The sequence below is a fragment of the Sarcophilus harrisii genome, chromosome 1 (assembly GCF_902635505.1).
Source record: "Sarcophilus harrisii chromosome 1, mSarHar1.11, whole genome shotgun sequence".
Classification (NCBI taxonomy): domain Eukaryota; kingdom Metazoa; phylum Chordata; class Mammalia; order Dasyuromorphia; family Dasyuridae; genus Sarcophilus; species Sarcophilus harrisii.
In genome coordinates, this window is record NC_045426.1 from 380957485 (window position 1) to 380973453 (window position 15969).

At 30.5% G+C, this 15969-nt stretch overlaps 1 protein-coding gene across 3 annotated transcripts in view; it reads left to right on the forward strand.

Moving 5' to 3' along the window:
- The window catches only part of RPRD1A (regulation of nuclear pre-mRNA domain containing 1A), a 92837-nt gene that overhangs the window by 24496 nt on the left and 52372 nt on the right, over nt 1-15969 (forward strand). Inside the window, exons 2-7 of one of the 3 annotated variants that reach the window (XM_031946060.1) lie at nt 4095-4224; nt 5538-5644; nt 5725-5822; nt 8203-8329; nt 8428-8603; nt 10135-10239. In XM_031946060.1, the coding sequence (XP_031801920.1) occupies nt 4095-4224; nt 5538-5644; nt 5725-5822; nt 8203-8329; nt 8428-8603; nt 10135-10179 (683 nt within the window). In that variant the 3' untranslated portion in view covers nt 10180-10239. Of the gene's footprint in view, nt 1-4094; nt 4225-5537; nt 5645-5724; nt 5823-8202; nt 8330-8427; nt 8604-10055; nt 10240-15969 lie in introns of those variants that run through there. The other 2 variants (XM_031946061.1, XM_031946059.1) reach the window with 2 other exon arrangements.

The window sequence follows — 15969 nt, forward strand, 5'->3', positions numbered from 1 at the left end:
TGACAAATGTTGGCAGGGATATGGGAAAACTGGGACATTAATACATTGTCAGTTGAACTGTGAATGGATCCAACAAGTCTGGAACTCAATTTGGAACTATGTCCAAAGGACTATCGAACTTCACATACTCTTAGTTCCAGTAGTGTTTCTACTGGGTTTATATCCCAAAGAAAAAGGAGAGAAAAGGACCTACATGAGCAAAAATGTTTGTGGCAGCTCTTTGCAGTGACAAGAAACTGGAAACTGAGTGGATGCCCATCAGTTGGAAATTGGCTAAATCAATTATGGTATATGAATATTATGGAATATTATTGTTCTGTAAGAAATGACCAGCAGGATGATTTCAGGCCTGGAGAGACTTACATGAACTGATTTTAAGTGAAATGAGCAGAACCAGATCATTATACACGGCAACAACAGGATTATGTGATGATCAACTGTAATGAACTTGACTTTTTTCAACAATGAAGTAATTCAAGACAATTCTAATAGATTTGTGATGGAGAGAGCCATCTAAATAAATCCAGAGAGGACTGTGGGATCTGAGGGTGGATCACAATATAACATTTTCATTCTTTTTTGTTGTTTGCTTGAATTTTATTTATTTTTGTCTTTTTTGATCTGATTTTTCTTGTGCAGCAAGCTGATTGTATAAATATGTATGCCTATATAGGATTTTACATGCATTATTGCCATGTTTAATATATATTACACTACTTGCCCTCTAGGGGCAAGTTAGAAAATTAGAACACAAGGTAACAAGGTTTTTCAACGGTCATTGTTGAAAATTATTCTTGCATATGTTTTGAAAATAAAAAAACTTATTAAAAAAGAGAATTTAAAAAAAGGATAAAAAATAGAGAATTAAAAAAGAGAATGAAGTTCTTATTTGCACAGTGTTTTACTAAGTGTTCTGTAGAAATAAGAAATAGAAAATAAAAAGTGAGACCGTCCCTGTTTTCAATTCCGATGGAAGAAATAAATTAAATTAATTAAATTAAAAATAAATTAAAGGGAAACTGCAAGTCAGATGGATAAGTTCCATGGTCCACAGGAATGTAGTGAATTGATGCTTTATGATGCTTTAATGTTCTGTTCTTGGATAAAATATCACTTTGTTGAACCATTTAATAGTGCCAAGGATTTTGATACCACAAATTCTCTTTTTTGGGTCTTCTGTAGCTGAGGCTGTGGGTTGCTTTTTTGAATGATATCTGATAACACTGGACTAGAAGAATTGCTATTCCCAAGGCTCTTAGTTTTAGAATCCTGGACTTTCCTCATCAGGGTCCAAAGGAAGATACTGGTCAAAGTGGTAGTGGTTAGTTGGCTTGTTTTGCACATTCTACATTCTGTGTTCCTTATGGTGCTTTGTTCTTTCAACTATATTCGTTACTTGCCCTGGTATTTGTATGGTATGGATTTGTAGCTGCTGCTCGTTATTGAATAATTACTGAACACTGGACTAAAAACAAGAGTGGTGGGCTACGGTAAGGGTAGGAAGGTGTTGATACATAATTTTTCCTTTTCTCAATGTTTTTGGGTTTAATAAACAATTATTATTTAGTGGTCTTGCCTATCTTGTCCAATTCCACTAATCTACATTGCTAAGTTTTAATCAATACCAAACGCTTTTATGATAATTGTCTTTTTTTTAAAAAATTTATTTATTTTATTTAATAGCCTTTTATTTACAGGTTATATGTATGGGTAACTTTACAGCATTAACAATTGCCAAACCTCTTGTTCCAATTTTTCACCTCATACCTCCCCTCCCACCCCCTCCCCCAGATGGCAGGATGACCAGTAGATGTTAAATATATTTAAATATAAATTAGATACACAATAAGTATACATGACCAAACCGCTATTTTGCTGTACAAAAAGAATCAGACTCTGAAATATTGCACAATTAGCTTGTGAAGGAAATAAAAAATGCAGGTGGGCATAAATATGGGGATTGGGAATTCAATATAATGGTTTTTAGTCATCTCCCAGAGTTCTTTCTCTGGGCGTAGCTGGTTCAATTCATTACTGCTCCATTGGAAATGATTTGGTTGTCTCATTGCTGAGGATGGCCAGTTCCATCAGAACTGGTCATCATATAGTATTGTTGTTGAAGTATACAATGATCTCCTAGTCCTGCTCATTTCACTCAGCATCAGTTTGTGTAAGCCTCTCCAGGCCTTTCTGAAATCATCCTATTGGTCATTTCTTACAGAACAATAATATTCCATAATATTCATATACCACAATTTATTCAGCCATTCTCCAACTGATGGGCATGTGATAATTGTCTTACCATACAGTGGGAAAATGAAAAATGCTATTCCTTTATTCCTACTTTTTTTTCATTATTTCCTTGCAGTACCAGATCTTTTGTTGCTTCAAGTGAATTTTATTGTTTTGTCAAGTTAATAAAAATGCAGCTCAATCAGCACATTTTTGAATTTACCAGTTTTTGTTTGTTTTTAAAATTTATTTTCCTTTATTACTGCATTCATCATATAAATTATTTCTGATTCTTGTGCCATTCTATATTAGTTTGTATTTTTCTGAATCTAATCACATCATTTCTTTTTTTTTGTTATAGTTGTAGTTCTAATTTATTTTTATTAAAGTTTTTTATTTTTAAAACGGGCATGGATAATTTTTCTTTTTTTTTTATCATAAACTTTGTATTGACAGAATATATACATTGGTAATTTTTTACATTATCCCTTGCACTCACTTCTGTTGTGACTTTTCCCTTCCCTCCCTCTACCCCCTCCCCTAGATGACAGGCAGTCTTATATATGTTAAATATGTCACAGTGTATCCTAGATACAATATATGTGTGCAGAACCGTATAGTTCTTTTGTTGCACAGGAAGAATTGGATTCGGGAAGAAAAACATAAATGCAACCAGTTCACACTCATTTCCCAGTATTCCTTCTCTGGGTGTAACTCTTGTAATCCAAATATTTTAAAATAATAAGGCATAATTAGAGAATAAATAAAATTGCTTCTCAGTGATTGGGTAGAATTGGATATTTTAATTGTAGAATTGGATATTTTAAAATTCAGGCAAAATGTGAGGACTCTTTGTAAACTAGAAAGCTTTATGTAAATATAAACTTGTGATACTTTAAAAAGTATAATTATATAAAATTTATAATATATAAAAATTATAAATTAAAAAATAATTACTGATCACCATATGTATGAGGAACAGTCAGTGAGTCAGTATTCTGAGTGTGTCGAAAGCAGTTATATGTAAGAAAACTGGAAATGTAGGATAGGGCTGGATGTTAAAGATCCTAGAATTGAGATAGAACCACTAAAACTGATTGAGTAGAGAGGTGTGACATAGTAATTAGACTTTAGGAAAATAACCTCCAGTTGTTTGGAGGATGGATTGGAATGGGTAGAGACAAGGTGTGGAGATCAATTGGGAGGCAATTGTAATAATCAGGCAAGAGGTAAGCCTTAAAAAAAAAAAAAAGTGAGCAATCACAGTAAAGAATCTGGCATTAATTGAACTCAGTTTTACCATGAACAAAGAAAAGTAGCAAGAACCCACACAGCCAATGCTCTCATTGAATTCAAGTATTGGAAGAGCCAGCCCACTTAAGGGGAGCAGAAGAAATACAAGGAAGGCATTTTTGCTTTTATGGTTTCCAAAAACCACAGCAAACAACAAAGGTTTATATAAAGATATGAGATGGAAAATGTATGATAAGCAAATAGCCATTAGGCTGGTTTGAAATATAGGGTGCACAAAGAAGAGTTGTGCTGTTATATAAGCTTTATTTGCTAACTTTGTATTTTATCCTATATACATTAAGCAGCTACTGGAGGAGAGAGCAATACTATCTTGACTCTTCAGGAAAACAAAATGAGTAATCTGGCAAAAGTGATAATTTTCAAGAGAATGATTTTTCTTAATATCTGTCACATTGGAATAAATTTCATGTTTCCCCCCAAATTGTTATAAGTTGTAATAAGTATAATATTGTTTTGAGTATAAGCTGTTTATTATTATAGGCATTCTGATGGTTTTGTTCTTTTGTTAAACTATTATTTAAATTTCTTATTTTTTATTTATTTTTCAGCCAAACCAAACAGGAAGTTGACATTTCTTTACCTAGCCAATGATGTCATCCAGAACAGCAAAAGAAAGGGGCCAGAATTCACAAAAGATTTTGCACCTGTCATAGTTGAAGCCTTTAAGCATGTTTCCAGGTATAGTAAGATATTATTTTAAAATAAGATTTTTCCCCATTTTCCCATTCAGATTATTAAAATGTATTTTCCTTAAAAGTTCCTTTTCATTAAGTCAACCAATAAATCCTTTTAAAAATACCAACTATATGCTAAGGACTGCACCAGGTGTGGGAGATAATATAATAAAGACATAACAATCCCTCAAGAAGTATATGTTTTGTTGGGAGAGAGAACATGTGTATACATATATACAGAAGCTTTTTAAATTAAAACTTTAAAAAAAATGTTCATTTTAATTTTCAATAATATTTTGTTTCCCATACATATGAAGATGGTTTTCAATTATTTTTTATTTTATTTTATTTTATTTTATTTTTTTTGCTGAGGCAATTGGGTTTATAAGTGACTTGACCAAGTTTACACAGCTAGGAAGTATTGAGGCATCTGAGGTCAAATTTGAACTCATGTCCTCCTGACTTCAGGGCTGGTGCTCTATCCCTGCTCCATCTAGTGCCCCTTAATGTTCATTTTTGAAAGACACTTAGTTCTAAATTTTTCTGTCTCCTTCCTTTATTCCCTTTTATTCCCAACATAGCATCTAATCTGATATGTTAATATGTATAATTATTTTAAAACCTTTTTCATATTTATATAAGCTCATTTAAGGAAAGTACTAATTTAGATGCTCTATAGAGGAATTATTTATATATTACTGTTATATCTGTTGATTTTTATTAACTTCTTTTGCCATTCCAGAAAGTATTTTTTTTGCTTTATGAGTTTTGGTTCTATTTAGTTTTTCTTCCGCCTTTATTTTTCTACTTAAAGTATTGTTTGTTACAATGATTTTTAGTTTTGGAAATATCCCATAATGGATTTCTACATATTTACATTTGAAACATGAGATTTTCTTAAAACAATTTCATGCTTTGAATAATTTTATGACAAATAGTTAAGCATAGCAGTTTCATAGCAGCTATTAATTGGCTATATGTATGTGTATGTGTCTGTTTATGTATGATGCATATATGAAGGATTTTGTGCTCTTTCCTGAAGCTTTTGATCAAATATATGATGGAATACCCCCTCGTCCCCAGGAAGTTAAAATTAATAAAGCTACTAATTTTAGTTAAAGATATTTCAAATGAGTTTATAAAGCCCAATTGTAATTTTATAAGATATGTCATATCAAACAGGGAAAGAAAACATACTGGTCCATTTAGAAATTCTGTTTCAAGATATTACTACTTCCATTTAAATCTACTGCTGATCTTTTTCATAGGGTCAAAGCATTCAATTTTTAATTAATTGTTCCATTTATTTTTCTTCAGTGAAACTGATGAAAATTGTAAAAAGCATCTTGGAAGAGTGCTGTCTATTTGGGAAGAAAGGTCTGTTTATGAAAATGATGTATTAGAACAACTTAGGCAAGCTCTCTGTAAGTATATATAAATTTATAATTATTTTAATCACAAAATAACTTATTTGTGAAAATAATTACATTTTCTTTTAAATCAGATGGCGATAAGAAGTCTAGAAAGCGATCATATGAGCAGATAAAAGTGGATGAGAATGAAAATTGTTCAGCACTAGGATCACCAAGTGAACCTCCACAGGTAGAAATGATCTCTTTCAAAAGAGATATAGGATATCTCAATATAATATACAGGATATCTCAAAAGTCTTAGTGCATTTTTAAGATTTAACATAAGACTTCTGAGACTGCCTGTATGTGATTGTAAATTACTAGTGTTATTACATTTTTGCTAGTCAAACTCTTCATTGAATTTTACTCTGGTATATATGATGTAAGGGTAAGGAAATATTCTCGGAATTAAATAAATGCCACACAACTATTTGGATTTTACCAGATTATGTTTATTTGAAATGGAATTCCATTTTCTTTCTTTTCTTTTTTTCTTTTTTTTTCTTTTTGGCCGAGGCAATTGGGATTAAGTGACTTGTGCAGGTTCACACGGCTAGGAATTGTTAAGTATCTTGAGACCAGATTTGAACTCGGGTCTTCCTGACTTCACAGATGGTGCTCTATCTACTGCACCACCTAGCTGTCCTGGAATTCCATTTTCTTAACTGTTGAAACTCTCCTGGATGTTCTTAGACAATTACTTGTTTTTTCTAAGTAAATAATAATTCATTAAAATGCTGGGTTATATTTTCGCAACTCCTAAAGTCAAATTTTTTACTGATATGTGTTATTTATTTTTCTGACTAAAAAAATTTTTAAAGGACTCTCAAAAAATTAAATATAATGGTAAGTAAAGGATTTTAGTGATGTTCTTTGAGATCCCTTCCAGGTTTAAATTTTCATTCCTTATTTTCTTCAAAGATCAGTATCTTCCTTTCCATTTTGTACATTATGGCATCTTTCTTGAGAGTATTTTTTGCTTTCTGAAATTATAATGGATTTATTTATTAGCTTATGTAACTCTAGGTAAATGACTTCTCTGCATCCTCAGTTTCCACATCTGCAAAATGAAGGGACTGAATTTGATAATCTTTAATGGCTCTCCCAGTTTTAAATTTATGAATCTATGATCTAAATCAAGAGGAATGTTATCTCTTCCTCTTTAAAGAGACTAATTTACTTGGGGTTTTTCTCCATTCTTTCAGCTTTCTAATTCTAGCTTGCCTGCTTTTCAGTTGAGGTAAGTACCAAGAAGAGGAAGTAGTAGATCATATTCTATATTCTACCTTAACAGGCTCTGAATGGAGAGGGCATCTTACATGGGATAATTTACTTTTTATTCGGCCTCCTCTAATTTTTAAAGTACTAATTCAGAACCCTAACCAAACTACTTGATAGTATATAGCCAAATTCCCTGGTTTACACCTTTAGAGATAGCCCTTAGTAATTTCTCAAGGTTTATCTCATACGTCTTGATATGAATAAATTTAGGAAGCTCATTCTCAATCAGAAATCTGAGGGTAGTTAGACAGTACCCTCATTTAAGAGCAAGACATTTTATTTTGGGGTCACCTTGGCAGGGTTCATGAACGTGACTATTGTTCTTAGGACTCTCCTTTGATTCTCCTTTGAAGTGTAGACCATTTGTTTTTTTCTGTCTAGTCACTTCTATCAAACTTTTTATCTGGAACCCTCCTTTGTCCTTAGAGTAGAATAACTTTGTCAACTTGACATCAATTTTTAACAAGTTGGTAGTTATTTAGATATCATTTTCTAATTGGAAAGGTATTTAAGATTGGTGATTTGAGACTCATCACTTCCTTTTATCAATAAGTTTCTTTCCCTAAAGATATCTAATCCTTGATATAAATTCTTACATATTACTTGCAGACTTTAGATTAGACATTTATATTACTTTTACTCCTAATCGCTTAGATTGCTCAAATTTAACAGAACACAGTTGATCTTTCTAGGATTTAGGAGTAGCAACTTTTCTCCTGATTTGGACCATGTCCTAATAAGATCATCCCACCTCTATATTCTTTCCAGAATTCTGTCAAATCCTAGAATTGGTACAAGAAAGATGCCTTATTGTATATCAACTGGCTGGGGCAAAATAAAGAAAACAAATTCACAACACCCATAATATGTCCTATTTGGCTTCACTTGCAAACATGCAATAATTTATAGTTGTAATTGGAAAAATTCCCAAAAAATGGGAAAAAAACCCCCAAAATTCTGGTTGTTTTAAGTAAAATAATTGTTTTAAAATAGACGAATTGTCCTTTGTAGTTTTCTAATTTTTTTTCCAGATATGCTTTGGGGTGTTGGGAGTAAGGAACAGAGGGTGAGATTTTTTTTTTTTTTTTTTTAAAGAATAAAATCTATTTAAAAATTTTTTTGGAGGTTATAAAATGGGCAAAAGATTTGTTTTTCAGTCTTCTCCAATGTACAGATGGAGCTTATATTTAACCTAGGAGACATACCATGAAGTTGAATGACTTTTAAATTGATTGTTACTCTACTGGGTAAGGTTTTTGATTTGATTCTGAAGTTGTGTGCTTTTTCAGACTATAGATCTCATTAGAGCCTTACAAGAACTTGAAAATGCAGCCTCTGGTGATGCAGCAGTTCATCAGAGAATAGCTTCTTTGCCTGTTGAAGTCCAAGATGTATCTCTGCTAGACAAAATAACAGGTGAGAAGGAATGATTGTGATTTTTGAATAAAATATAAGTCATTGCTTTGTTTTTAATTTATTACCTACTTGTTCCATTACCTTTTCTTGCATCTTAGATAAAGAATCAGGAGAACAGCTTTCTAAGATGGTAGATGATGCATGCATGCTGTTGGCGGATTACAATGGTCGATTGGCAGCAGAAATAGATGATAGGAAGCAACTAACTCGAATGTTATCAGATTTTCTTCGTTGTCAAAAAGAAGCCCTTGCAGAGAAAGAACATAAGCTGGAAGTGCGTAACTCTTTAATTATTTGGAAGTGTATAAATTAATATGTTTGCTTCATGGGTTTTTCCTGATTTAAGCTTTTAAAGCCTTACAGTAGAACCTACAATAAGTTTTTATTTTTATTGTATATAAATATTACAGGCCATGCCCTAAATTTGTCTCTTTTCTCTACCAGTTGGGTTCTCTCTACTTGATCCAAGCTAGTTAGCTAAAGGAATAATCAAAAACTTAGACTAAACATTTTATTCACTTTTTCAGAGCTATATGGAAGACTATGTATTACTAAAATAAGATAAAAATAAAATAAAATAAGATCATCTCCTTTTCTTTCCTGGAACAAGAATTAGTACAAAGATAGGACTAATGTGAATGTTTAATAATAGTAATTTTAAAATATTGCCTTTATCAAGTGGTGGCCTCTTATGTAGTTGATTTAAAAATGAAGGCAATTTATGAGCCATGAATTTTATTATGATTTTACAATTTGACCTAGTTCACATAATCAGAACTCTTCAGGATGGGGAGACGAAATTTTGGACATGATCTGTAATCTTATTGATTGGGCTTAAGTAAAATGTTTTCTGCTATAGCAACTGCATAGTTTAATATTAATAAGGTTTTATTCCCTATCTATATTCTAGATTTAGGAGCAGTTACTATGAACTTTGGAATTTCTTTTGACACTTCCTGAATTGTCAGATGAGGGCCAATTATTGTTTATCTTCTCCAATTGCCAGTGAGAATAACTATCTGAATTTTCCTTCTTTGGTGACAGTAAGAGGTGGAAACTTTCCCACCACTTGTCATCATTCAGATTAGAAGCAAAGATTATGCTAATTGGCATAATCAATTTACCAGTCTCTCTTAAATAGGATCTGGAAAAAAGAACCGTAGTACCCATTCAGCTCTCTACATTCCGATCTATTTTCCAGCCTTCAGAGCAGCATGCACACATGACTGAAAAATTCCACATTCAAGACACAAGCAATGAAATTTAGAAATTTAAATACCAGACAAATGCTATTTATTGCTTTATTTCTCCTGGTCTCATTTGACCTCTCTACTAATGCTCATTATATATCTTGGGACCATTGTGCTCATTTATGTCAGTATTATCAATGACTATACCATACCAGCTCTGTATATCCTAGCTAACTCTAGACTGATAAAATTACATAAGTCTATATTTACCCGTTGATCCCTTAATCATTTGACTTTGCTTCAGTCACCTTTCATTCTGTAGCAGCTCTTTCCTGAAACTTTTCATCCATCACACCTAAAGCAAAGGAGTTGTGGTATTTTAATACAACTCCTTTAAAAGCTTTACTTAACCTGTATTATATTTAGAATTAGGGTATTTGAAAAAATAGATAAATTTGATGATTAATTTAGTGGCTGTTGATAATATGATTTAAACCAAAAGCTAATTTTCCTCTTGCTTATTTTCTTATTAACAGAATTGAGGGTAAGTAGTGTCATCCACAGCTTTTAACTTTAAGTATGGTTTCTTTAACTTCTATCTAGCTTCTATTGCAGGTATTGGACAAGGGCGTATCTTCTAATGATGTCGTCATCCATTAGCACACCCATCCTGCTAAAAATAAATATCAAACTCAAAATCCTGTATTGTCTCATGTTTTTAAAAAAAAAAAAAAAAAAAAAAAAAGGAAGACATTTTGAATTTTTTCTCTTTTCCCTTATACCACTGTCTCATTCTTTATTCTTTCCAAAGTAATTATGTCCCATGATGGATTTTAATATTGGCAACAGAAGGGAGTTTATTCAACACATTAGTTCACTTTATTAGCATTGACTTTCCTAACTAACTTAAAATTTTAATTGGTCATGTTAGAGAAAAACATTTTTCCCCTCAAACTTTGTATTATAACTATTGAAAATATAGAGTGGTTTGGTTTTTTGTTTTTTGTCTTTTTTTGGATGAAAATAGTTTAAAAATTAATTAGACATTAATTATTTGAAGATTTACTTTTCTTTAAACTTTATAGAAACATTAAAATTTTAGTACTTCAGTAGTTTTTTCCCAGTATCTTAAAACTCAAGAGAAACTTCAGTCTTATTTCCTGGTGCTTATTTAGTGTAAGAAGTATAATTTTAAAATATTTTAATTATATTAGATGTCTAAAAACTTGATATCAAATTGTAGCATGTGAAATTTTTCCAAAAAACTAGCATAAAAACTCTTTATTGTGAAAGAAAATTTAAAATATTTCCTAAAATTTACCAGCCAGTTGCCACCATTAAAAAAAAATTTTTTTTAATTATAATCAGTTTATTAACTAAGTACAGATGTTTCTAATAGTAGAGTTATTTGTTCTATAAAAGTTCAAAATTAGTACTTAAAGTATTAGACTTAAATCTAGTTCATACATTTTTTTGTTTCTGTTAAAAAATGTATCAGCATTTTTTTTTTTTTTTTTTTTTTTTGGTCAATTTCATGTTAGGAAGTTAATAAGCAGGGTATTTTAAAATTACTTTTTGAATTTTTGAAAGTTTTGATATTTTGAATGCTTTATTTTACTTTTTTCACTTGAGGAAAATTTAGTTTCCTGCTCTATTTTAAAGGGCTGGTGGTGGTAGTAATTATTGAAAGAAAGACATGTCATACATATGAAAACTTTTTAAAAGGAAAAGTCCACTTTAATTATTTTAAAAACAAACATTTAAGAAACTGCATTTAAAAAGTATAAAAACTTAGTTTAAAAAACACCCCTGACTTGGGCTGCTCACTCCTTTAGCATGTCATTTTATGTACATGTAATTTTTCAAAATAAATAAAATGGCAAAAAATAAAGTATACATTTAAAATATGCATAGTTAAACTATGATTTATTAGTTATTTAGCAAGAGAGCAAATCTTGTAGTTCCAAGGTTAAAGAGTCAGGACAGAGAAAGAAATTTGAATTTTTCTTTTGGAGTCATTTTAAATTGTTACCTACCTGTACTTCTTCCAGATGCTTCACATCACGAATCTTCTGGTTGTTCTACTCATCTATTTATGGCTTAAAATTAAAATGTAAACTTAATCTTTGGCATATATTTTAAAAACTAAAAGCTGTAAAACAGAAATATTGACATAAAATATATTTAAGGAAACAATTTGTTTATTTTGTTACCCTTTATAATATCTTCCTTTTGAATTCATATAAATACTAATTTTTAATAATACACCTTTTTTCTGATTCTACTTCTGTTCACATACCATATACCTTTTTCAGTAATTCTTTATTGGTTACTCTTCATAATGCGCTACTATATTATTATTTCACATTTTGTTCAACTCTTTTCCAACCATTGGACACATGCTTTTTTTTTTTTTTTTTTTTAAAGTTTTTCACCATTGTAAGTAAAACAGCTATGCATGCATATTTGAATGTTTTGAGGTTTTGTTTTTTGTTTTGTTTTTTTTTGGTCATAAGTTACATTCTTAGGCAATGACCTACATTACTAAGATCACTTAGTCAAAAGATATACTTGAGTTTCTAATTCTCACTGCTTATTTCTAGATTGTTTATCCAAGTATATGCTTATAATTCAGTTCTTTCATAATTTAATATTAGAATTGTACATAAAATATTTATTAACTGGTCAAAATGTACCACAAATTTCAGTAAATTAAGCAAAAATATAGTTATCATTTTATGGTGGGAGTTTTTGTTTTGATTTATTTGCAATTTGACTTATCAGAAAAAATGGCCACTTGATTAAAAGTGGTTATTTATCCATTTTATGATCTTCAACAAATTGAAAAGCTGTCCAAGATTTTTATAATGGATATTTAAAAATAGTTTAAAAATACAACAAACTTTGATCTATTAATGTTTTAGTGTAGTTCTGAACAGTTGTAAATGTGATAAAGTTTACTGTTACAAAGAGCATGGAGAATGCTTTTTTTCATACCTTATATTTTGGTAATTTTTAATTTTAATAAGAACAGTTTATAGATCAGTTGAGATTTGATCTCAGAAATTGGCTGACCGGTTCAAAAGGGAAAAATTACATTGCTTTTCTTGATTTCAGTTTTTGTGATCTCAGAAGCATGGAATTATAAATTGATAACTAGAAGAGTTCATGGAGGCCTCTTAGCACAACCCTCTTTGTTTTATAGATGACTAAATAGGTTCAGATAATTTGAGGGGCTTGATAAGCATTGCAGCATTCAAACTCTTTATCTTCCTTTCTCAAGGTTCAGCGTTTTGCTCTATAGGTAGTCACTTTGCTCTATAGGTAGTCAATTGCTCTATAGGTAATCACTACCTAGCAGTTCCTTAAATTTATTTAGAGACTATATTGTTTGATTCCTAGGATAGGAGACTGATTAAGAAAATCATAGATAGTAATGTTTTTCTCATAAAGAATTTAGAAATTTCAGATGAGGAAACAAGCCCAGAGAAATTAAATGATTTGCTGTAGGCCCTACAACTTAAAAAGTTGTAGAAGTAAAGAAAGTTAAAACCCAGATTATCTTTTAACTTGTTTCCAATGCTCTTTCTACAAGAGTGGCCTTGCCCATATTCTTTAGATTCCCGTTTTGTAAAATATGCCCCAAATTTAACATATATTATTGAATAGCTATGATTTCTATTACAGATTTTTTTCTTTTTAAAAAAAAATATGTAAAAACTAATCTTCCATTAAAAATCCACTTTTTCTTCTGCACCCCCATTGAAAAAGAAAAACAAAACTGTTACAAATTTCTAAGTTCAACATTTTTTAAAAAATGTTTTATTCCGTACTCTGAAATTCTTTGATTTAACCATAAGATTATAATTTTATGGATTGTTCTAGTCTTATGGATTTTATTCTTCATCAGTTCATACTTATTTTTTCTGAAACCATTTGTCATTTCTTATGGGACAGTGGTATTGCAACAATGGTTTTCCATCATATTAATATGCCATAATTTATTCCACCATTCTACAATTGATTCCCCTCCCCTCTAGTTTCCCATTCTTTGCCATCTCAGAGCTAAAATCAGCTTCTTTCCTTTCCCTTCTACTCCATAATAGATTTCCCTTCAGGCTACTCAAGCCTTGTCTATTAGACTATTCTGTTAACAGTGTTTTGAGGGGACATAAGAGTCATTTCTTTTTATTTGAATTTAATTTTTTTTCTTATTCCTTATGATTCCTTCATGTGTGCCTTTTTGTTTCTCTTTACTCATGTTTTTTGCATAGTTTCTATGTAGCTTTCATCTTTTTAATACGGAGTGTTTGGAATTCCTGTTTTTATTAAAAGTCCAGTTTCCTCAGTGTGTGATTATATTGTATTTTGGGATAAATTATCTTCACCACTTTAAATTCTCTGTTGCTTCTAAAAGTGATCCTGATGGTGGCTTCTTGGTACTTGCATTCATTCTTTCTTGAAGTATTTTCTTTTCTTTGATCTGGAAGCCTTGTATTTTGGCTAAGATGTTCCTGAAAATTTGTTTTGAATATATGGAATTCATTCTTTTTTGAAGTATTTTTTTCCTTTGATCTGGAAGATCAAAATTTATTTTGAATTTTCTTAAAATAAGTGATAACCATATTACTTTCTGGTTGTATGAGATGTAGTCAGTTTTAAAAATACATTGGCCAGGTGGGATTATTAGGTTTGCTTGTTTTTCCTACCACTTCCTATGGTTGAATTTTTATAAAAACAACATGAGTAAAGAAGATAATTTTTTTCTCACTATATATAGTTGAGAGGACTTTAGTATCATGTCTTTACAGCATAACATACATGATTCTTCAGGAGGTACACTATACATACATTTAAAAAATGTTTTATCTTTGGGAAATTGTTTTTTAATTACAAAAAATGATTGGTTATTTCCTAATTGATGAAAATACATATTTTTCAAGTCGTTGAAATTTTAACCATATGATTAATCTTATTAATCTTTTTATTTTAATGATTCCATTAACTTGAGGAAGAATATACGTGCATCTATAAGTTAAGTGAATGCACATATTCCAGTGAAATTATAAGATTATGTTAATAATTTCAGTCAGTTTAGTAGTAACTTAACATTTTATTTTAAGAAATCAATTCTAAGAACATTTCAGGGTGACATTTAAGAAATATTAACCCAAATCCTTACAAATGTAATTTTATTAAAATAGCTTTTGCCACATCAACAGGAATATTATAATTTTAAAATAGCATCATGTATGACAGTTATTAAATATTTTTAAAATTCTTAAATATATTGTCAGTATAACTTAGTCCCCTTTGTTGACTTATCTTTAACATCATGCAATTAAATGTAAATCTTGCCCAAAGTTCTGTCTTAATACAAAAAAAATATAAGCCAGGTTATTGTACTAGTGGTAGATTCAAAACTATTTCAATAGTGGGACCCAAAAAAAGTAATAGTGGGAGGCCAACTTGGAAAGGAAGTATCTAGTTGAATATCTCAATGATATGATCTTAGACTAACTATGACATTGAATCTCTTTATTAATAGTTTAACGACGTAGAATACATTTTTAATATTCAGGTAACACAGGTGGCAATAAAATTGTTTAGTATTTTATTTTTTCCTAGTTTCATATGAAGATGATTCGTAACATTTATTTTTAAAACTTTGAGTTCAGTATTTGTTACCTTCCTCCCTTCCATCTCCCTCATTGTGCAAGCAGTTCAGTATAAGATTTAAAAACAGCTTAAGAAAAATAGTTTAAAAAAGAAGGTATGCTTCAATCTGCATTCATATATCATGAGTTCTGAGGATATGGATAGCATTTTTCATCATAAGACCTAAAGAGTTGTCTTGGATTATAGTATTCCTGAGAAAAATAGTTATTCACAGCTAATCATCTTATAGTATAGCTATCATTTTGTATACAATACAATACATTTCACTTTGCCTCAGCTCATCGACATCTTTCTAGGTTTCTCGGCATTCTGCTCATTTCTTATAGCACAGTAGTATTCTGTCATAATCATTACAATTCAGTCATTCTCCAGTTAATGAGTATCCTTTCAATTTCCAATTTTTTACCAACAGAAAAGAGCATCTATAGATATTTTTTATACATGTAGATCCTTTGCATTTTTGTTTTGTATCTCTTTTGGGATATAGGCTAGTAGTGATATTGCTAAGTCAAAGGGTATTTATAGTTGTATAGTCTAGAATTGCTCTACAAAATGATTGAATAAGTTCACAAGTCTGACATCAGCAGTACATTGTATCAATTTACTCTACATCTTCTCTAACATTTGTCATTTTTCTTTTGTGTCCTATTAGGCAGTACCTCAGAATTGTTTTAATTTGCATTTCTTATTTTCACTTGCCTTTAGGTACCTATAATTCATCTGAAAATTCTATTGATAATTTATCAATTGGGGAATACTCTTATTTTTACA